This window comes from Cariama cristata, unplaced genomic scaffold, assembly GCF_000690535.1.
Source record: "Cariama cristata isolate BGI_N322 unplaced genomic scaffold, ASM69053v1 scaffold10117, whole genome shotgun sequence".
NCBI lineage: Eukaryota > Metazoa > Chordata > Aves > Cariamiformes > Cariamidae > Cariama > Cariama cristata.
The window spans coordinates 30542-54859 of NW_009624948.1; the positions used below are offsets into that span (position 1 = coordinate 30542).

General features: G+C 42.1%; 1 protein-coding gene across 1 annotated transcript in view; it reads left to right on the forward strand.

Moving 5' to 3' along the window:
- Positions 1 to 15653, forward strand: part of ARHGEF38 (Rho guanine nucleotide exchange factor (GEF) 38) — a 36731-nt gene extending 21078 nt beyond the window's left edge. The window contains exons 6-14 of the mRNA XM_009703403.1: positions 3887 to 4086; positions 4600 to 4733; positions 6395 to 6499; positions 7687 to 7809; positions 10234 to 10554; positions 12151 to 12291; positions 14042 to 14240; positions 14422 to 14678; positions 15468 to 15653. Of these exons, the coding sequence (XP_009701705.1) occupies positions 3887 to 4086; positions 4600 to 4733; positions 6395 to 6499; positions 7687 to 7809; positions 10234 to 10554; positions 12151 to 12291; positions 14042 to 14240; positions 14422 to 14678; positions 15468 to 15653 (1666 nt within the window). The remainder of the gene's footprint in view (positions 1 to 3886; positions 4087 to 4599; positions 4734 to 6394; positions 6500 to 7686; positions 7810 to 10233; positions 10555 to 12150; positions 12292 to 14041; positions 14241 to 14421; positions 14679 to 15467) is intronic.
- The last annotated feature ends 8665 nt before the right edge of the window (positions 15654 to 24318 follow it).

Below are 24318 nucleotides of genomic sequence, written 5' to 3' on the forward strand. Positions count from 1 at the left end.
TTGCAACGCTTTGTCAGAATACTCACCCAGCCTCCGATAACTTGTGGTTAAGGGACTTCTGTGCCCGATGTGACATCTTTGAAAAGCTAGAAAGGAGAGCTGATCACAGCTGCAGTTTCTGGACATCCAGCAGGTTGGATCATTGAAATGCAACATCTCCTGAAGTTACCTGCAGGGAGAGGTCAGGGGAGGGGTTAGCTGAACTGAAGAAAATTATTACAACCCCAGACAGAAAGGTTAAGAGAGAAAAAGAGGAGCAAGTGTGCTGTATATTGGTAGGATGGGAACACCTCTAAAGGCAGAGAATTTGTTGCTCAGTCAGTCAATCACACGTCGTAAATCAGATCAGTGTAAAATACACTTTGAAGGATTTGCATGTTGAAATTCTACAGTTGGGGTTTTTCAAGCTTTAGTCTATGATAGGAAATAGTTTTTCTGCATTTTGTTTTAATAAGGGACATCCTTGTATACTCCTGTCTCCCAAGGAGCAGGGCTCCAAGACAGTCACGGTAAGATCATGTGAGATAGCAACGCATCTAGAAATAGTGCAAGACTGGCGCTCTGCCTTGCGTAACCCCATCAGAAATGAATGCCTGGTGTTCTCCTTCAAACAGTTTCCAGTGGAGTGTAGGATACAACTTGCTTTCTGAGTTTAAACTGGCTCTTACAAAGTTGTGCAGGGTGCAATGAGCCAGGTTTAGCTGTGGGACCCTCCCTGAGCTTGGCTACCTCGCCCGGTGTGGTGGCATTTGCCTTCCCCGCTGACCGGCAGGGCCCTCAGAAATGCCATCACCTGCAACTCAGCTTAGAGGTTGCGGAGGCTCAGCAGCCCTTGGGCAGGACCATGCCCAAAAATCTGGTTAACGTTGAACTGGAAAATACAGCGTAAGTCACCCCAAACCGTCTGTGATGTTGCTGCTCCCAGATTGCTTTTCATTCGAGCGTGATCAAGAAAACAATTACATAAATACCAGACAGTGCTGCCCTTTGTTAGCAGCTCGACAGGTTAAATTCTGCTTGGCTTAACGACTGTGCAGCCTCAGTGAATTCCCTGGGTTTGCAGGAGAGTCTTACGGCACCGTGAATTATTTGCCCTACCCGTCTTGTACTAAAATGAACTCGCGCACAGTAAACCATGAAGCCCGAGACTTTAAGTCACGCCGCAGCCCATGATGCCCTCGCACCGTTTCAAAACGGCCAAGCTGAATATGAGGCTGGCCGCAGCCCGGCTGAACCATACTGGCCGTTGCATTTGCCGCTGGACCTAGTTTCTGGGTAATGAGAGCAAATGAACTTAAATCCTGAATCACCTGTCTTTGCATAGCTCACCACCACGTGTTTTTTAAACTGTCGGGAATCTTTCTGCCTTTGTGACTTTGTTTTGTTGGGAGGAGGGAGGAAGGGTACGCTGTGATGCTCACTGCAGTTAAGCCAGCTGCATTTACTGCAGAGCTACGGTAATAATTTGTGATGAGATTAGTATATGACTTAGAATACTCGCTAAATTCACAATAACGTGGCGGGGGGAAGGCTGAAGTAGCATCACAAATGAATGATCAACTTAATTTTCTGCACAATAGATGTCACAAGCTGTTACTCGCCTGTTTGGGTTGCGTGGCAAGGCCGTGTCCTGCCCGGCGGCCGGGTACGTCCTAACGGGGCATGTTGCAAATGGGACTGGTCCAGGGAGAGTGGCTATCATCAGTTAATCTTGCTGGGGAGAATTAGATGAGTTGAACTTTGTGGCATTTAGTGCCCCAGGGAGTTATTATCTTATAACAAACCTACTATCTCTCGAACCATATTGCAAGACTGTGTCATGCAGATACGCGAACAGAGGGCTGTTTATCACTTGGGCAGCTGTCCAAAGTGCAACTATATAAAGAGAAGACACTTGAAGATTTTTCCATTCATGAGGCAGCTTTTATAGATTTGCATTCATGGGGCTTTTCAGAGAAAACAATAACAATTTAAGATTTTTTTTTTTTTTTCATTATTGCTGCCAGAAGCTGAAAGAAGGGAAAATAGCTCTCTATATTTAATGTAGGATACAGGGGAAATGAGGGGGATTGAGATGATGAGAAGGTTTGGGCATATCAAGAAGCCTTAAAAGACATCTACTGTTTTTTTTTTTTTTTCATGCAGAACTTTTTTACAGATAATGCCTGTATGAGAGAGATGCTTTAAATATGCAGATGTCTCTTCTCAAAGGCATTCAAATTGTTAGTTAATTAGTCAGCAGTAAGGATTGGCTCTTGTACTTCTTATACATATAAAAGCGGGAATGAAAGCTTTTTTTTTTCCTCTTTTACACTTCCCGCTGCACAAAACAATAGGTGTCAGCCTGCAAAACCAAGTGGCTATTCCCTGGTTTTTGTACTTTCCTTCTACATTGTGTTATTCCATCTTTCCATATGCACAAATCCTTCCTTGCCTAGCATTAACTCTTGCACCATTTATGTCAACCCACCTTTCCTCCTCCAAAGCAGCTTTTTTGGGCATGGCAATGGACAGCTTGCTCTCCTTTACCCCCCTTCACACTGTTACCAACAGCTGATGCTCAGTTTCAAAGAGGAGGGCTCTGAGTCACAGGTCGTTTGTACCAGGGCTGGTGCTAGAGCCTTGCCTAATTTGCTCAGCACCGAGCAGTAAGGAGGAGGGACAATGGACATGTCTGTCCTAAAGCTGGGGCCTCATTAGTGCCTGGCTTTGGCCCCAGCCTGGCCACCCGGTGTTACCTACTCCGGGGAGACCCCACGTTGCTACCAGCCACGTGGAAGGTAATGAAGGTACGTGTGGCTCGATCCTGCCCTACCATCTTTTCTTCCAGGGTGTTGTGATGGCTTGCAAACTGCACAGCCTCTCCCCGTCAAGCCTAGAGAGTGTGAGCAAAGGGTTTTGTCCGGGATGGGGCTGGAGCATGAATTCAGCTGGCTGGTAACTCCCTTGCACGGGGACCAGAGAGCTTGGGTGGCCTTGATGGCCGGAGCTGCTCGGGAGCCTGGGGAAGCTGTGCTGCTGTCCCTGCCGAGTCAGCGAGGATCGAGCCTGGAGCCGCAGCGCATCCCTGTGTGGAAGCTGTGACTTTCCTACCCTCCTCCTTCTGCCACCCTAGGCACCTGCCTGCTTTGCCTTTGTGCAAGGTGACTTTCGGCAGGTTAGATCAAGCCTGGGTGAACATCCTGTATGTTCAGTGTTTCCCCAGGCCAGATCTGGTACCCTTTGGCACCTCATTACAAATAACCTACTGGCAGCCAGCAAAGAAAAACCACAGGTAAAGACAGTAAAGCTTAAGGGTCACTGCGGTGAGTTGAGAGGTGTTGTGAGAAGGGATGCAGCCGTGAATAGGCATCCCAGTTACTCGCATCCCAGTTACTCACAGCAGGGAGATGTTGCAATTTTAAGCCTGAGGGGCCAGAGCAGGGTGTAATAGCCCCGCTCCCACGCGTTTCTCAAACTTCCTGTTATTTGTTCTTCCACCTACATCTCCCTTCCTGGGTGTCGGGGTGTGTTAGTTGTACCACACGCACCCTCAGAACGAGTGGGACATTTTCAGAGGTCATGTCTAAGCAATAGTCTGGTAGGCTGCTGAAAATACAGAAAACACAGACCCAGTGTGTGTTTGTTATTGAGGGGGCGAGAGGAGGGGTTCGTTTACAACGGCCCCTGTTCCCTGACAGATGTATCTTATTTTTTGACTTAAGCGGTAATTTCACTTCTATGACTCAGTGCAAAGCACTGCTCCAGTTTCGATATTTTCTGTAGTTCAAAGCTCAACTGAAGGATATAAAAGGCAGCAGCTTCAATGACTAGACAGAAATAAGAAGACGTTTTTGTCTTCAAGGAGTTTCTTCTTATGTGACAATTTTTTTTGTATAAATTACAGAGGAAAGCCGAATCTAATGGACATGGGATCCCTGATGATCAAACCAGTGCAACGGGTGATGAAATATCCCTTGTTACTCTGTGAACTCTTGAATTCAACTCCTGCTTCTCACCCTGACCACAAGGTGCTACAAGATGCCCTTTTGGCTATGAAAAACATTAATGTGAACATCAATGAACTTAAAAGGAGGAAAGATTTAGGTAAGAAAAAGGCACAGTAAGTTCTTCTGTCTTCGTAGGTTTGGGCTGGCAATTACAAGAGAGATTTCAACTCCAGTCATATCACTACAAGTTTTGGCTGGTGCTACCCAAGTTGTGTAATGTGCTGGGTTTCAAGAAGGTAACAGATGCTTTAATGTCTCCTGTCCTCAGCCAGCTACGTTATCTGACTGGTAACTCCAGAAATATGAAAATGATGAAACAATTCATGTTATATCCATGTTCATTGTCCGTAATGCAGTTGGAAATGCTGATAGTAATTAAGATGCAGTAATAGCAATATTTCTTAGAGATTTGCCATGTTGAAGCTCTAACTTCACTATTCCCAAGGCTAGCGTTGATAACAGGGCTTTCATCATCTCAAGCATTTCAGACAAGATTACAGCAAGTGACATCAAAGTATCTGCTCTCAAATGGTTTCATATTTGTGTGCCCATCCCTGTGAAAAGCCCTGCAAATACAGATTATTAGCGTCATGAAATTCTCTGTCTGCAGTGCTGAAGTATAAGAGGAACGATGATGATGAAACCCTTAAAGAAAAGTTTTCCCGACTGAATATCCACTCCATTAGCAAGAAATCCAAGAGGGTCACCAGCCATCTGAAAATACTGACGGGGGGAGAACCTCAGGTACTTACTCATCCAACTGCAGACCTGCATTGACAGCTTCAGTTCTGCTTTTGCACGGGGCATTTTTAAAAAGATGTTGGTAAATGGAGTTTGTGGTGTTGCTTTTTTTCTGCGTCATTTATAAAGTCATTTTCTGACTGTCACAGAAGACAGGAAAGATCTTTGTGATTGAAATAGAAAATACTGTGTTCTCCACCTTTTCCTTTTTTATCTAAGAGTTTCTCAAACTTCTGATCTTCAGCAGAGAGGAAGTGACTGGTAGTTTTGTGAAACTGAGCCCGAGATCAGCGCTTTGTGGATAGACTGGCAATAGTTATTGTCGGTGCTGAGAACGTGGTCAGTCCGTCTTGCTCCACATCGTAACATTCAGGTTCTGAACCCACCAGGGAAGATGAGCAATACTTCTGATTAGGAAAGGCCGTGGGGTTACCATCAAAACTACCAGAGGCAAAGAACCCTGTGATAAGTCTGATGGATGTTGGGTGGCCAAAAATAAAACACTCCTTCATAATTTCGAGGTTGTAATTTAAAACCTAGCAGGATAAACATTTTCAGGAAAGCTTAAATCTAAATCTCAAAGGAAATCAATTACAACTGACCTTGAAAATTATATCCAGTGCACCTCACTGCATGAGATGGCTGATTATACAAGGTCACTTGCCTTTCTAGATGTGACTTTACAAGATGCGTGCTGTTTTTTCCTGCTTTGTTTTTTGATCAGTGGTTTCCCCGTTTCCCTGAGGCAAACTACCCACGTTTATTTTTTCTGTTCATTTCTTTGTACAGTGGAAATTTTTGTATTCAGAATGGGACACTAGCAAGGCTATAAAATCAGAGAAAAACAGGGAATTAAATTTGATTAAGAGGAGATGTCATTTTTATTTTTTTCTCTAGAAGCTTCTGGTTTATGTTTTGGGGTTTTTTTTTTGTTTTGTTTTTGGTTTTTAATTAAACTTAAAACATTTGAAAATAATTTCAGAATCGTGATACACCTGTTAAAGATTCAGCCCTCTCTCCTGCTTCATTACACGAAGAAAGTTCCCAATTCCCATCTCTGAAACACGCTGTGACCCTTACAGCAAGACCACTGAAAACAAGCCTTGACATTTCTCAAGTTCCTCAAGCAAAAGCTAGGCAGAAAGAAATGTATTTTCAGGGTTTTTTTCAGCTAGCGTACAGGAGTAGTACAAGCCTGTTTCCAGCGGCTGAGGTTTCTAGCTGAGGAGCTGGCATTGCTGTAGGGGTACAGCTCCATCTACAGCCTGCCGGGTGGAGATCTCCCCAGCACCCACAAATATCCACCCAGGGAAGTCATGCCATGACAGAAAAATATCTTACTATTTTCACCATTGTTTCCTCAAACGGAGCAACAATATACAGAAAATGAAGTGTTTTATTGGCACGCATAGGTGTGCTTGTAAGAAGGCAAACCCCTGCTTCCACAGGGATTAAAAATGAAATGCTCCGTCATGTTGCCCTGGGCCTTTGACTTTTCTTGGATTAAAAACCAGAGCTTGGGAGAATTAGGGGCTGATCTGTTCTGTTTTCAAAGGGAGGAGTTCAGGGAAGGTTTGGGATTTTTAAAGCAGAGCTCTGGATGTTTCTTTCATTAGCCAGGCTCTTTTGGACTGCCAAAATAACAGTGCAAACATCTATTTTAGGTGAAAGATCAAACTTTTAATAAGGAAGAAAAATTGTTTCGAAGTTTAGAGAAGACTGTGAAATTGTGCGTGAAGAACATTTCACTCTCCTCGCATCATCTACAGGTGGGTACAGGCCTTTTTGAACTCTGCGGCCACAAACCATCTCCATAACCAGTTTAACGCACATTTCTGCCACTGGTTAGGCAGCACCAAATTATTTATAAGCACGCCTGTCTACATCACTAATATTAAAGAAACAAAATGTGCTGCTGTTACATTACTGAGCCCATGGCAGAGAAGTTTTGGAGCCCACATTTCTGCATTTTCCCCCCTGACACAAGCAGGCTCTACGGAGACCCACGGGCGCAGGGCAGGAAAGAAAGTGCACAGTTAATGACCTTCAATCACTGTGCGAAGCTGTCATATGGGTCATGCACCTCTGCTGCTGTGGAGCACCAACTGCTTCTCAATCAAAATGGAAGAACTGAGTTGCGGCCACATGAATTAAAATGTCCTAAAATACATATTTTGGATGTGAGGACTTGTTCCTTTATCCCGTTGCTAGGCTGTGTTGAGGGCTAGCATTAGATGTACAGAATGCTCAAGTGCTGTAAATGTCTTTGCTTTAATCCTCCTCTCTGAAGATGTGGGTTGGCTTGTAACCCGTCAACTTTTCCCGCTCATGGACAACTTGCCAACTTTGTAGCTGGCATGAGGCCCTTCAAAGTGTAAGTGTGCCCAAACCGGACGCAAAGGTTGTTTAAGAGGTAGGTAAGATCAATAGCCAGCTGGCCGGAGCTTACCGCCAACGCACCTCGTTTGGTTCAGCAAACGGGAAGGCCAGTGAGCTCAGCCGACAAGGGTGGTTGCCTAGAATGATGTTGATCATTCCTTATCCAAATGGATGCACGCTTCATTAAGATTAAAATTCAGAGTAGGTGAAATACACCACTGTAGTCCTACTTAGTCCTCCAAAAGAAGCCTTTGAGGGTGCATGGGTCTTGAGCTGGCTTCTTGCTGAGTGGTGGCTAACTTCCAGTGGGACATTCATTTGGTTGGGGCACAGTTTTTTCAGTGGAACATTAACAACTTCATTCTTAAATAGTTTACACTGAAAATGGACAAAACGCAGGAAAATATCACGGTAAACAAGCCCACAATGGCTGGAAACTGCACAGAAACTACACAGGTGTCAGAGACGGAAAATATTTCTGATTCCATCAGTATTATTGCAGTATCTGCGTGAGTGAATGCAGTATATTAAAACAGATCATAATACAGTTTCATCTTCCTATCATCTTCTCATTTAGGATTCTATACATCTGGCTGCACAGAATATAATTGGGCTTCAGGAAATCTTGCAAGACAAAGACAACGAAGTCAACAACTGTTTGAACAAATGGAACAAAACTGCAAATCCATGTGAAGGCCTTGTAAGTTTATGCATGTCCAGTGTTGCACAGCTATCTGTATGTGTGAGAAAACAGGCGTATGTGAGGAAGAATAGGACAGAAAAGAGCAAAACCCCTTAGGACTCCATTGGGAAAGATGACTGGTTTTTTTTTTTTGGTTGAGTTTCTGTAAGAAATAAGATAAAATTCAGTGTAAGTGCACTGTGTTTATCCTAGAAGAGCTACAGAAAACTTCTCAAGCTGAATTTCTGGGTTTAAACTAAAATCTTTGCACTAAATTTGCACGTTTCACCTGAGCTTCAGACAAGAGCAGCAGATCTTTGCTCTGCTACTTTTGTTAGCAACACTTGCAGTTTTAAAGTGACTTCTGTGATCTTTGTCGTGCTTACGAACTATTAGCTCCTGGAATCACAGATCTGTGAAAATCTCAGCTTTATTACCTTTTCAAGTAAGTTGCTATCCTTCATATAGGGAAACAATGAAAAATCTGAATATAGCCCAGAGGAATTAAAAATCAACTAAAAATGAAAAAAAGTAATAGTTTTTCAACTAGTCTCTTGCTTTCAGGGTCCAAGTGGACTCTAATGCCTGGCTCTACTAAGACAGACTAAAATGTCTCTTCAAAATGGGGCAGGCTGCTTCTTGAAACAGCTGCTCGAGCTGGAAAAATTCAGAGGTGGAGGTTTGCTTATACTTTTCTAGGCTTGGGCTGACTAAAATATAGCCATTCAATACTTTCCCAAACACTGAAAACAGAGTCTGCCAAGAAACAGAAGGATCTTTGACAGACCACATCCTCCCAGATAATGACAGGGAAGTAAGATGTTGTATTTCCTTTCCTTTGAAGTTCCCGCATTTGAAAAGAATCGCAAAAATTAATCTCAATAATGAGAAAGATATTTTTAATGTCTTTACAATGAATGAGTGCATAATATGCAGAGGAGTACCCCTCTATTATTGCAGTGGTGAGGGTATCCAGTATGGAAGATGCCCTCATATTCAGAAACATCAAAGAAAAGCAGCAGCAATTCTACAAGAGGTGACACAGAAAACTTGGGTTTCCCGCCCCCCCCCCCAGATTTGTAGCTCCTACTGGCTCATGACCCAGCTATTCTGAAGGTCTGTATAATTTAAAAAAAAATATTTGTTTTAACTGTGGACATTGTTATTAACCATGTTAATTTCTGCTTATTATCTATTTATTTCTGTGTCTTAGTTTACAAGATTAGAAGGATTCTCTACCCTCTAGATAGGTATTTTTTTAAAAAAAAAACTTTTGTCCTGACATTTCACGATGAGTAGATGTTCTAATAGTGTTCTTCAGATGTTTTCTTGAAAGGGTGCTATCAATGGAGATCTCAGCAACGGGCTCAGGTTAATTTTTTTTCTTTCCCTTGTGCATTTGTCAGTAACAAACACACACCTTCTTCTCTCATTATATTTTCAGGAAAATTTTAGGGCAGAAATCCACAATAGCCTTTTCTCTTCCAGAAATCAGGTCCAGCAGTTTGGAAAAAATGTTTTCTTAATGCATCAAAAATTGGTTTGCTAAACACAGCCCAGTTTCTCAGGTGGAAATAAAGTAGGAACTATCTAGCCAGTGTCCATCATCTTGGCCTTGGGAGAGCAATTCTGGTGCTAAAATGGATCTGTCCTCAACTGTGGTGTGTTACAGAGGGTAGAGGGACAGCTGCTTTTTTATTCTCGCATTCAGTCCAACAACTTAATTCACATAGAATGTCCCAGGGCTTTAATACAATGATGAGTTTCACTCACTACAAGCCTGTGCTGTATTTGAACAAGTGACTTACAAAAATAAATTTTATTTCATGCAATATTAATCCCTTGAGACAATTAGAGACTAATGGAAGAGTCTGAGAAAGACTTTGGGTTTTTACCAGGTGTCTAATTTTGTTGATTACTAGAGATAAAGCCAACAAGCATAACATAATTTAATCAAATCAAGAGATTGTTTGTGTTTGCTTAAACAGGAATTGAGTTACAGCTGTTTCCAGGGAGAAGAAAAAAAACCCCAACAACTTTGATAGCCTGCAAGACTGCCATTTAACAAGACCTCATTGCCTCTAGACTGTGTACTGGCACAGGCCTTCCCGTTATGGAAATCCCAGTTTTATTAGACCAGTTCACCGATCCTTGCCCAGTTTTTTCTCGGTGGTAAGACACTAAGGGCAGTACCGCAGGCTGCACGCTCCAAGGGACCATTACCGGACACTTTAAGCTGCAGAACTGTTACCTCTCCTTTGCAATGCTCTGAAGGAGATTCTGACTCATGCCAGACCCTGCTTGAAGCCGCCTCTGACAGCAGTGCTTTGTGAAGAGTAATTAGCAGGTTGCTTAATAGGCTGACATCAGGCTTAACCCGTTACTAGGTCTGAAGAACTGTATGAACAAAGTAGTAAGTAGGTCTGTTTTATACCTTTCCAGATGGCTCAGCTGGACAAGCTTGTTTTGACTCCTCTCTCAGCACTACAAGCCTTGTTTTCAGGCCCACAGAAGCTCATCCAGAAGCGCTATGACAAGTTGTTGGACTACAACAGCTACCTTCAGAAGTCAACAGGAGAAGAGCTGGACCTGGCAAAGAAAGACTATGAGGCTTTAAACGCACAGTTAGTGGAAGAACTTCAGGTATTCAACAGAGCAGCCAAAAAGATTGTGCTGAACTGCCTGCATTGCTTCATCACCCTCTTCAGGAGTATTATGTCTGCAGCACTTCAATCAAATTCTGCTGTGGCAGTGCCTGTTCCAGTAAGTACATTAGAAACATTTATTTGTCTATTTTCTTTATTTGCCATTGTCTTTTTTCTTTCTGTGTGATTTAGCTAGAGTTATGTAGAACACATACTTACAAGCTACACTGATTTTGTTTGTTCTGCTAAGCACAGTCAGGTTTGGGGTTTTTTTTCCTTGCAAGCTCAGCAAAGGTTAAGTTCTGAGCTTAAGTTTTGTCAGGCCTGGACTCTTCATCGAGAATAATCCTAATGCAGCTGTTCCAGCTGCTACAGTGACGGTAATGGCAAGAACATTACAGTAAGGCAGAAAGGAGGCAGCTGCTAGCATTTTAGTCTTTTTTTCTTAACATCTACCCTGAGTAACCCAGAAAACGAAATTCTAAGCAAGTACATGAACGCTCCTGTTGTTGCTAGACCTACAGAGTCACAGATGACTGCAGAAGAGAAGCAGGCTAGGAGATCCGATGAAATAATTTCTATGAAAAGCAAGTTACTTTTAAATCAAATATGTTGCAGAAGCTCCTGCAGACATCTCTCGGCAGTAAGGAATAGCTTTGTCTATGTTGGCATTTTCAGAAAGTTCAAGTCATTTCACTTATGTAGCCAAAGGTACCAAAGATGCCTGACTGAGCTACACAGAAGGGCATCAGTTCCTCCAGCCCCACTCTACTCTTCCTGAAGATTGAAGTTGAGACATTAGTCTTAATTTGTGTGAAAATCCTACAGTGTTTCTGTTTTGTTGTACTTTTTCCTAGAGGACTTGAAACCCCTGAGAAACACAGCTGCAACAATGCCTTCCGCACCTCCAAACCCACTCACCTGAACCGGAGCTAGACTCTAGATAGGAAACACATTGTAGTCAGGCAATTCTGGAGTACTCCTTTCCATCAGCACTTTATAGTCAGGGGCAGCTGAAAAATTAAGAAAGCAACATCAGGATCAAAACATAGAGCTGCACTGTTTAATGGGAAAATGAAGGCTTTTCCCGCATGAAGAAATTGCATCCCTGTAATTTGACCATTTCATGTTTTGAAAGCTGTTGTATCGAGCATTGTCTTCTGTGAGGCTCTGCCTACAAAATTACCTTCTTTTTCTTTTTTCTGTTTACATCAGCAAATACATTTGAGGTTAGGCATAGACCAAAAGCACTTATCCAGGGCCACAGACAGAGCTTCAGCTCACCCATCGACTTTTAACCTGGTGGCAGCACCCAGATGCACAAACACACAGCTGTAGGGTAAATGACTCCAAGCCTTACAGCACATGGGCCACTCTGATAGCTGCTGAGATGCACGTTTGCATCTGAAAGCAGGTGGCTCAGTAGCTTAAGTGCAAGGCTGTCCATTTTCGTCACTCTTTAGAGTATTTTTTTAATGATTTAACTTAAACTAGTATGTCTTTTAAATCTAATAGCAATCACTAAAAACTTTCTTTAAGCAAGGACCTTTCTTTTCTTACCATCTTGTAGCTAGCACGCTATAGGCTCCGCGGAAAATAGCAGTAGCTTGTCAGATTTCCTGACTCCTAGTGTTCAGCCCATTAAACCAAATCTGCTTTCTCAAATCTCCTTACCATTTTGTTCATGAGATCTAACCCACCTTTGTGTTTGCAGCTGTCTTCGTCAAGCATCTGTGAAGTACAGAATCAGTTGATGGAGGAGGTTCATAAGCTGAATTTTGTAAAAGAAAACAGCAGTGCAACCTTTATCGAGAGAAAATTGAGCTTGGAAAAAAAGAAACCTGTCTCTTCTCCGGTGAGTACAATACATCTGAATTGTATATGAAGCATCCTCTTTTGATTGCTTTCGAAACAAATCCATTTTTATGCCACCTAGAGGTTTGGGCTTGGTCTTTTCACTGGGACTCTGAATCAAGTTGTCAGAATCATAGAATGCTTTGGGTTGGAAGGGACCTCAAAGATCAACCCCTCAAAGTTCCTCAAAGGACCTCAAAGTTCCACCCCCCCTGCCCTGGGCAGGGACACCTCCCACCAGACCAGGTCACTCAAAGCCCCATCCAACCTGGCCTTGAACACTTCCAGGGATGGGGCAGCCACAGCTTCTCTGGGCAACCTCTGCCAGGGCCTCACCACCCTCACCGGGAAGAATTTCTTCCTTATATCTCACCTAAATCTTCCCTCTTCCAGTTTAGAGCCATTGCCCCTTGTCCTATCACTACATGTCCTTGTAAAAACTCCCTCCCAGCTTTCTTGTTGGCCCCTTTAGGTACTGGCAGGCTGCTCTAAGGTCTCCCTGGAGTCTTCCCTTCTCCAGGCTGAACAACCCCAACTCTCTCAGCCTGCCTTCATAGGAGTGGTGCTCCAGCCCTCGGATCATCTCCGTGGCCTCCTTTGGACTCGCTCCACCAGGTCCATGTCCTTCCTGTGCTGAGGACCCCAGAGCTGAAGGCAGTACTGCAGGGGGGTCTCACCAGAGCAGAGCAGAGGGGCAGAATCTCCTCCCTCGAATGAAACTGTTCCATTGACCAGTAACTTCTGAAGATTTTTCATGTTGTCATCTTGAAAATCCACTTAAAATTATCTCTGATTACCCTTAGGTCTTTAAGCGTATGTTAAGTATGAAGTTGTATATGTAAACTTCGATTACTTCTTTTGTTAAATACTTTTACAGTGCGTCTTAGTCTTCTCATTCAGAACATTTTCTTCCTCATCCTCAGCTGTGGTTATGTGTATTGGTGTTATACGCAGATGCACACGCATACACCCCCACAGCAGAATACTCAGAAAATCCACCAGGAAATCTGTGTCCCCCTGGTCCCCAATCTTGCCAGACATTTCCAGAGCTTTTAGGAGTCTAGTTTACAGTAAAACAAAAACTCAAGTGTAGATTTACAGGAGAAGCTGTAGGATTCCTTTTAGCGTCAGTAAGGCACATGTACTCTTCTGTGGTATGTTACGATCACATTGATGTGCAGCACCTCCCTCCCTGCCCTCTAACCAAACTCTGAGTCAATATGCTTCCAGCAGTTAATAGCACCTCACCCTTATTTAGCGAGGTAATTTCACACAAAAAGCAGACTATTTGGGTACCACTGATTTTTTTTGCCTAATGCCTTATCATGCAAGTTGTTATATGACCTTAGCACACCTCAGCTGACTTTTGGGTTATGCTTTTTTTTGTGGTATTACACAGGAATTCAAAGATCATTACCACGGAAAAACAATTAAGCAAGTGACAGTTCACATACAGAACACTAGCTCTTTGAGAGCAAAGGACGGACTAAGAGGCCTTTAATTAATGAAACTCCTACATTTCTTTTAAATGTGCCCTTTATTGCTTACCTATTAATATAGCAGTTGGACAGGTCCTTGCTGCATAGGCAAAGGAGATTTAGTTATACATAGCTGTGTAAGTAACTCCTTGATCTGTATGTAAAAATGCAGGGTCAGTGGCTGCACGCAGCATACATTGGTTTTTACGCATCTGTGTTGCTCTAGAAATGGCCTCAGCATTATTCCCAGAGAATAATTCTTTTGCTTTTCAGCTCGAATCCCCACGTCAAACAGAAGGCCATAGGTCCAAGCTGGTGTCTACGTACAGCACAGAATTACTATACCAAGCTAAGCGCAAGTGCAACGCCACGCAGGAATTTGATATTGATTTACACGAAGGAGAACTGGTGGCTGTCGTGGAGCAAAAGGACCCCTTCGGAAGTACGAGCAGATGGCTTGTTGACACAGGAAGTAAGTTCTCTGCACAAACATCCCAATAACAGCTTCCCTTTGGGATATTGATTTCTGTTCATTCTGGCCCCATCTGTTTGCCTCTGTCATGCTGACAGCTGCATAAATAGGTTGGGTTTGAAATGGTTTTAGCAGTATTTTGCAGTTTATTTATTTTCTCTCCTCTTACTCTGGTGTCTAGTCCTTAGAGGGTATGTGTATTCCTCCTTCCTGAGGCCTTACAATCCTGCCAAAGCGCAGAAGGACATAGCAGAAAACAGCTTCGGTGATGATGATTTTGATAATATCAGCCTCTTTGTCTCTTCACGGCCCTCTACTGACAGCAGCACAAGTCCGGGGCACAAGAAGAGTGACAGCAGCTCATCTCTTCACTTCTGCGAAAATCCCACAATCAATGGCACAGGGACTGATGCTTTTCAGGATATGGATGATCAGCATGTAAGTATGATACACACTGTGCCTGCCTTCTTCTTGTTCCTATTTCAAATCTAGAATGATACTGCTTACAATTTACTTTTTTTTTTTTCTTCTTCTTTTTATACTGGAGAAGACTGGCACTGATCTGTCGGTATGACATGGGAATTCATTATCCTCTGTTCTTTGCCTTTTTTAAATAGCTGTGAGGTAGGAAAAGATAATCAGTTAAACTGTGAAGCGCAGTCCTGTCTCTCAGAAAACACACCATTGCATTACCCCACTCCACGTGCAACGCCTCAAGGTTCTCCTGTGGAGCAGGAACGTGGAAAATAGCTCAATTTGGGGGATTTTTCCACTTACCGTTGACAAGAAAGCTGTAGCGATGCTGATCAGCAAGGCACAGAAGTGACCCCTGTGCCACATTTGAGTACAGGAGCTTTAGGAAAGGTGATTCTCCCTGAGGAAACCTTGCTGGAAAAAATCTCTGTCCAATCCAAGGCCACTTGGTGTGACAGAAACAGGCACTTGGTGTGAACTGAAAACCTTACTAGTGTAGTAAGGCGATGAGGTCTCGGAGCTTGGTTTGTTCCTCCCCACGCAGAATTCCCCAGATCCTTTCATTTTACTTCTTATTTTGGCCCTGTTCATTGTAGTCTGTCTAGCAATTGCAGACCATGTAGTTGCGTCCTGGTTCACGTAAGTTATTACGCATTTTCTGTACACAGAATTCACACAAATACACAATCACAGGGTAAGGTGTGGCTACATTTCTGAATTCAGATTTTGGTTTTTGTGGTTTTCCTTTTTCAGACCTTCTATGCCGTTTACGCATTTCAAGCACGAAATGATCAGGAGCTCAGTCTTCAGGAGTACCAGAAAGTTAGGATACTTCGTTTTTCTGACCTGAGTGGCAATAAAGAATGGTGGCTAGCAGAAGCAAAAGGTCAGAAAGGATATGTACCATCTAATTATCTTGGGAAGATGACATACGCTTAGGAACAGAAAGGCCCATTGAGCCAGTTTCTCTGAAGTAGACAGAATAATCATCTATTACAGTTTGCAGCAAGCAAGGCAAACTCAAGTGATTGACAGAAGCCATGGTATCTGGTACAGCACACAGACAATATTCAGAACCTCCATCCTCCAAAAGCCATCACCTTGTCAAGACCTGAGGGAGAAAACATTTAACAGGAAGACTGATTCTGATTAACATCCTGAAGAGCTTGCTTTTCTATTACCCCCTAATTTTCTCTTTTGTCAAAGCATCCTATGTCAAAAGTCAACCTACAAGTACAAATCACAGCTAAAATTATGTTTTTCTTCCATGATATTTAGCAAATAACATTCAAGATGAAGAGTTCGCCTTGAAAAAGGACAAATCCAGTCTTCAGGGATGCTGTAGTTCAGGAAAAAAAAATGAACCGCTATCTCAATGAACATAGACAATGTCTTGAAACTCGAGCTTTTTGGTTGTCTGTTTTTATCCTGAGCCACTTTTGTAATGAACCTTTTTCTCAGTGGAGATTATTGGAGTTGGAAAGAAAAAGGGTTTCATTTTCACAGGAAATATTTCAACTTAAAACATACCAAATGTGGGGGTACCAGTGGCTGATCCCAGGGAAAAAGGTATATTCAGTTAAAAATGGAAGTGGGGGGAAGGAAAGAGGGGGCACAAGAAACAGGTACTGTGAAATAAAGAAGTTAACAATTTTCAAAAGAATGGCACAACCATTTGATACGGTAGGGAACAGTTTGTAGCAATATGAAAGTGCCCCAGGTTTGAAATTCCACACTAACTGTTTGTAGTGCAAGATCTGTGTACAGAAATGAAACTTGTGTTATTAGACTTGGGAAATTTATTGATAATTGGAAAAAAAAAAGTCAAGCAGTGAATGAACATTTTCTTTCAATGAATATTTACTGCCTATCTAATTCCTTAGGTCAGATACAGGGATCATAACGTCTAGTGAATAAGCTAGGACTTAAGATGCATCAAAATTTCTCTCCCAGGAGAAGAAGAAGAAAATTTAAAAAAAAAAAAAAAAAAAATCATTCTCAAAGCCTCTGATGTTAGATTGAACAGTGAAGAATGTATCGATGAGCTGATTCATTGGTTGCAGAATTCAGAGTGAAAAGCCCTGTATTTTGCTACAGTATCTTCAAAACAGTTGAGACTTTTAACAAATTAATATAGTTCATATTGCATCCTCAATGAGCATAGAAAACAAAAAATGCTAAGGAAGGATCTGAATGTCACATCGTACTTCTTTAGGTTCACTGACTGCAGTGGTCCTTGGGTCAAGGCCGGTACCCTACACTTGAGCTTGACTGAAGAGGGATATAACAACATCTCGTTGCTATTACCATCGATAACTGAGTGTTCATCGCAATTTATTTCAATACAGCAATGCCTCGGTCCTCTAGTGATAAGTGAGGACCTTCTTGTGCTAAGCATTGCACAAGAGAAACAAAAAAGCGACTATGCCTGCAGCAGATAGTGTAACTGAAGGTAAACTGCTCTCAGGTATTTTCTGTATTGCTGCATAATTGCTTATTACTGACTGACCATTAAAATGGCAACACTATTAAAATTAGCGGGGGAAGTGTGTTGCTGATCAAGGGTATACAGAAGCTGTTCTAAAGCTTTTGTGTTAAGTTTCTACTTCCTATAGTTGAAGCATGGGGTATGAAGATGGAATGATTCAAAACCCTTACTGAGATGTAATAGGGAATAACCTGTCAGCAAAGAAAGGAGGAGAAAAGTTAGGGCAGTTGATGCAAACAATAGTTTTTGTTACACTAATGAACCTAATTTCATTTTCTTTAGTATCCCAAATTTTCATATTATTTCCTAAAAATATAAAAAAAGTTCTCAATCTTGCTCAGAAGATGAATGCAGTGGATCACAGAGATGAGAACCTGAAATTTGTGCTGGATTAAATCATATGACAGAGAAACTTTTTGAGTTCTCCGAGATGGACATCCAGAAACTGGTATGTGAAACTCTGAACTACTGCAATCCAAGGAGCAGAAATACTAGATAATGCATTATTTTGCCTAACTGTACATTACTTCATGCACTTAAATCTTGCTGTTTCACAGCAATCAAAAAAGGTTCTCATTCATTTTATTAAAGGATACAGAAGTTTTTACAGAAAACTTTGCCTTTAGTTAAATGAAGAAAATAAAGCTTTGGAGAGGGAGTATCAGTTTGGAAGAACAGAGTGAAAAACCCTTCCCTACTAAGCTTGCACTGCTTTGGCTTTTGTATTTTAAGATTATGGGGAAGATGCACACAAGAAGCTTTTCAGTGTCTTACAATTTAGAATATTTTATTTGGAGATGATCTATACTTTGCAATAGTTGAAACAGTTTTAGAAATGACTGAATTGTACTTAATAGGCTTAATGCAGTCACGTAAGCACAATGATGAAGTTTTGTATTTCAGACAGTGAAATTAATTAAGGGGAAGAGTCAGGAAAAAATGATTTCTGAAGTCTCAGTGCTGAGAATTCAGCTTGAGTCATAGAGAGAGCTCTGATTTTGAGTGTTAGGTACATTCCCCATGAAAAATTGGGCTCTGTGAACGTGTCTCAAAGCGTTCTCAAATGCTGCTCCAAAATATTCACTAGGTATCCTGAAGTAACAAGGAATGAAGGATGAAACATACTGGAGCTGGCCACCTAAATTTCACTGAACTTCTGCGGGGCTTGGGAACTCCTAGTAGACCATATGAAATCCCAGTATATGGTTAGAACCCATAATAACTTTTATATTGTGGGATAATTTATGACTTCATGATGGCCTCGTAACTTGGGATCCAGAAAAAGTACTCTATTAGGTACCCAGGTGGATTGGTTTACTTCACTTCAGAAATTCAACATTTTAGCTGTTATCATTTGATACTACAGATACATTGCAAACTTATTTTTGCTTAAAAACAAATGAATGCAAACTACAATTGCAAAAAATTAAGAGACGGTCTTTGAATCTAAAGCCTTCCTACATTAAGGAGATTTACAACAATTCATATTAGACTTGCTCAGACATGTTTTTGTTAAGATAGCGCTTTAAACAGTGGAAACTGAGCTATGTCAGGGCTCCAGAAATTCCTAAGAATATGCAATGTTTTTGCAGCTGTTTCTTTAACGTAGAGAAGGTTGCAGTATTCTAAGAGCTTTCTTACTCTGATTAATGACAAAACTGATTTATTTTCATTGAAGCAGGGACAGGCTGCAGTTTAATGGACCGATCTTGCATTTATTCAAATATGCATTTTACTTACTTGAACTATTGCGACAATAAACATGTATGAGTGCTTCCAAGATTGGCTCCACTCAAACTATTTCTCCATTCAGGTAATATTTTTAAGCGTTGCCATTGATAATCTGGAACCCAGAAAATGTCCAAGCCAATGAACCGCGCAGAGTCTCTGGCTGTGACCTCCAGTACCTGTGCACTTCACCATCTACTTGAACCATTGTGACAATAAGCATGTATGAGTGCTTCCAAGATTGGTTCCACTCAAACTGAACTATTTCTCCATTCAGGTAATATTTTTAAGCGTTGCCATTGATAATCTGGAACCCAGAAAATGTCCAAGCCAATGAACAGCGCAGAGTCTCTGGCTGTGACCTCCAGTACCTGTGCACTTCACCATCTTCCCTCTGCTTGGACGGTGAACTTTAAGTAAGAATTCACCTTTTCTATGCAGACACAGATTGAAGAATTATTCCTTCTGACTTTTTGTCTTAAGAAGCTTCACTGAGTAATTACCTCCTCCAAACACTACAGTATACTTTTGCAGTCATTTTAAGATATCTTGTAAAAATGCAGATATGTGAAGCAGACCTAACATCTGCAACAGGAAACACAGCCATGACAATCCTTGTGCCTGTAGATCTATTGGCGATAATTTCTCTTGCAATATTTGTTCCGAAACAGTGAAAAAAAAAATCTTCTTTTAAATTATTGTAATAATAAAAATCTATTTTTGTAAAGATATGTTTCTTTTTTAAAGAAGACTTTTTCCATTATAAGCTATCCAAGATCTGACTTCTGTTGTGAACTATAAAAAGCATTACTGCAAAATTAGCTGAGCAGAGGAAATAGACATTTGCCTCAGAAAAAATGCTGCATTTCTGGTATCCATCCTAGCTTACCTAGCAGTATATTAGAACTCGTCAAACACTGTCAAAATACTAAGCAAGTTTCAAAATACATTTCAAGTTTCCAAATGTCAGCTTAGTTCTGTTGTTTTCTAGCTGCTCCTGAGGTTGTGACCATTACTTACTGCTGTGTCCAGCCAGTTGCAATAGACAAAAGCTTGTGTTACTAAAATAAATTACAAAACTTTGTGTTAGATCTTTCCTCTTAGACCCAGATATCACAGCAACCCCTAGTCCAGCCAGAAGGAGCACTCATGGAACCAGAGTAACCTATCATTTCACATTACTAAGGGTATCAGAATTTGGGCATCTATGAAAAAACAACATATTTAACTAAAATATTATCATACTAATTTATCAAACAGATAAGGAAAGTCCAGTAGGTATTTCTATAGTAAATCACAGAGCAATTTGGTTGGGGGATAGAAAAAAAATCATAGGACTGTTTTCCAGTTATTTTTTCTAAATATGAGGTATGCTTCTCAAAATTCAGAAGGGCCTTACTTCTTTCTGCCCTACACTAGATTCCTCAACCTGATGTGCAAATTCAGTCAAGCAATCCTGTAGAACAGACTCCTTTCCTGAAAATACAGTTGTTAATTCCATCCTAACTGTACCTTCAAAACAGAAAGCAACTGTTCCCTTCAATCTACTCTGTTTTTCAGCAGTGTCTATCTTACATATTCAAGCTAAACACTTGATTTAAAAGACCAGGTCTATGCTATAAACCCTTCCTGCTATAATACTTCAAAGAATCACAATCCTAACTGACATTTTTATACCAACAGAAGGAGACTTTATGTTTCATTTAGGAAGCTGGGAAAGTTACAGTGGAAGTCTTTTGCCAATACAAACTGCAGCTCTATTGCAGATATCGTTAATACAGAGATATTAGCAAGTCCAGCTAGACTTGGCCTTATTAGAGGGAAAAGACAGGCTTGCATAAAAGGTACAGCATAAGTTATTTTATTCTAAATGAATAGGAGATAACCTACAGTCAACCCATGCCAGAGTTATAGATATAAAAACCTGAATCCACTTGAATCAGGTCTCAGAGGTATTTTAAATGGCACTAGCTACCACAATTTAAAAACAAAGATTGATTTTTTTCTGCCTTTGTTCACCCCATATGTGGTATCTAAAGTAATCTGCACGGTTCAGATGTAAGCTCCTGAACTCTCCCAAGCAAAACTCTCTGTATATTCAGAGGCAGAGGCAGCCAGCACCTTGAACCTTCCTGTGGGAGCAGGTTTTACTACTAGAGCGAACACTTTACGCAGGAGCACTCCAGCCATTAAAAGAATCTATCTTCACACTCTATTTCATAGCGTAGGCAATGTTCTTCTGATTAACACTGAGGAAGAAAATATACCTTCTGTTTGCCAATAGAAACTGCTTCAGTGTCTTTTCCTACTATACCACATTAAAAACCTTCTGTGCTAGAGAGGAAGAAGGATGGGCTGATCAAAAAGCAATGAAACTTCTGGATTCTTCCTCCTTATGCTGTTATTTTTAAATTGCCCTGGAAGCCGCAGGCACTACAAAGACAAAGCCTTTCTTTTTTCCTCCACAGGAAATCATAGTTGAAAAAGTATACAAATTCTGCAGGTAGCTAAGGCAATCCTGAGTAAATGTAACTATTCCTTTGGATGTTTAAGGAACCTTAGCCTAAATCTTAATTGTAGAGAGATGAAAAGAGGTATGGGAAACGGCTGCATGTATCAGTTTTACACATACTTAAAATACAGGACGGCTAAGAAAAGCTGTAGCTTTCACTTACCTACGAAAGTCAGTGTGGTGGGCTGACCTTGGCTGGACGTCAGGTGCCCACCAAAGTTGCTCTGTCACTGCCCTCCTCCACTGGACAGCGGGGAAAAAATAAGATGGAAGGCTCATGGGTCGAGATAGGAACAGGGAGAGATCACTCAGTAACTACCATCACAGGCAAAACAGACTCAGCTTGGGGAAAATTTAATTCATTACCAATCAAATCAGAGTAGGATAATGAGAAAATAAAAACTAAATCTTAAAATGCCCCTCCCTTTTTTCCAGGCTTAACTTTACTCTCAAATTTTTTCCCTCCTCCCTGCCAGTGGTGCAGGGGGGTAAGAAATGGGGGTTGGGGTCAGTTCATTACCCATTGTCTCTGCCGCTCTTTCCTCCTCAGGAGCACGACTCTACGCACTCTGTCCCTGCTCCAGCATGGGCTTCCCACGGGGTCCCGGCCTCCTTCAAGTATCCCCCTGCTCCGGTGTGGGGTCCTCCCCGGGCTGCAGGTGGGGATCTGCTCCAGCGTGGGCCTCCGTGGGCTGCCGGGGGACAGCCGGCCTCACCGTGGGCTGCCCCAGGGGCTGGGGGGAATCTCTGCTCCGGGCCTGCAGCACCTCCTCCTCCTCCTGCTGCACTCACCGGGGGGCTGCAGGGCTGTCCCCTCACGTATTCTCACTCCTCTTTCCAGCTGCAGCTGTACAGCAACTTTTTCCCCTTCTTAACTCTGTTACCCCCGAGGTGCTACCCCTGTTGCTGATGGGCTGGGCCTTGGCCAGTGGTGGGGCCGTCTTTGATGGCCAGCGTCAAGTCCACTTTGTAGCCAGCTGGCGTTGGCTCCATTGGACACAGGGGAAGCTTCCGGGAGCTTCTCACAGAAGCCACCCCTGTAGCCCCCAGTACCAAAACCTGGCCATGCAAATACAATACAGTCTGAGACGTTTTCCTATTTAGAGATGCTCTCCTCATCACAGAAGGAATGGAGAGAGAATTGGTGAGGGCTGGTCACAGACAGAAAGGCTCGAGATCCTCTTCCAGTGCTCAGCCTGAGCCAGTTCTTGAGGACCGAACAAAAGCTGGAGCAGTTGGGACAAAGAGAGGGAGCACAAGCTGTGAAGAACAGCTCAGGGGTGTGAGCGGAGAGCTGGAAGACCTGATACTTTCTCAACTGTCTTAGTCATGGTGGTAAAGCATTAAGTGCAACCTACGTGTGGCTGGGACAGGTTTGAAGGACTGCAAAAGAATTTGGCAGGATACATGGAAATAGCTGACGGGAGGCTCGTGGGTGTAAGAGCTAGGTCTAGTCAGGAAAAAGCCAGGAATATCTCCACAGGAAGCTCCTGAGAGGCAGCCACAGCATCTACAAACCTCCTTTGTAACAGCAGCTGGGCTAAGCGCAAGGCCAGGCTGGGGCTGGAGGGGTCTTACGTTTCTGCAAAATGAAGACACAAACTGCTGATGTCTGGTTGCAACTGTGCCCTGGAACAGCTTCTCTCTTGCAATAATCCCGTGGTTATCTGCTTCATTTGCTCCTGGAACGGAGACACTAAGTAACAATGAAACACAGATATGACAGCTCCCATAAAAGCTGTGTGGAATACATCACTCAGTATAACAACAAAACTTTTCCTATGCAGGGTTAAAAACCCCTATTTTTTTCATTATTCTTTATGAAAGCAAAATGTGAACCCTCATTTTCACAAATAACTAAAGGAATATATTCAGATCTCTGAGCAATGTTTTCTCTTTGAAAATCTATGCTATTAGAAAATTTTTTACCTATTTTAACAGCTAACAGGCCTTACATCACTATTTCAGACGCTTGCAAATCTACAAAGGAACTAATAGAGGGGAAAAAGGAAGTCTGTCAGCTGAGGAGAAAGGAAGAGGGTTTCTGAATATCTCTACCCCCATGCCCGAATCAAACAAACCCTTTGTCCCATGAATGCTATTGGAAAGACAGTGGCATAATAGGATCCCAATTCTGGGTTACATGGATCCCAATACTTGGCCTCAAAAGTTCCAGACCCCAGCCTGTGCACCTTCAGACACTGTTGGCAGGCTAGCTGGCCGGAAACCCAAGCAGGGAGCTTGCCACAGGTCTTGGATTAATACGAATCTGACACTGTGCAACATCAGAACTGGTGGGGTGGTTTCTAGTTTTTCCTCTGTCTAATTACAACTCAAGGGATAAAACAGGTATCATCAAACAGCTGAGTAATGTCTGTGTCCTAGTCTTTCTTTATGAACATGTTTTTGCAGCCAGTAGAGTGGAATCAACTTCCTATAAGCTTAAGACTCTTCTAAATCTCTAACATGTCCTGGTCCTTCTCTCCAAATTGCATCTGGAAATCCAATCCTTCTCCCCAGGCTTAAACCACTCTACATACAAGCCTTGAAAGATCCAATGCCAATATCCAGTTAGAAGAAGTTCTACAACACTTGCTAGTAAATTCAAATAAAGGGTCTTCCAGTAGATTTGGGAAAGCATGCATGAGCAGAGTGTTCCCTCTAAAAATAACAATCACTGAGGTGAAGAGCAAGGAAACTGAAGTTTTGGGATATACAGAATCCATTTGCTACGTTGAGTATCATGAAGGAAGACATGCACTCGTACATATCTACTTCTATCCCCTACAGAATTGCTAGAAAAGGTTTTCCAACAGATTTCAAAAGTCTGTAATAGACATGTTTATAAAAAAGCAACAAACAACTCCCTCCCCTGC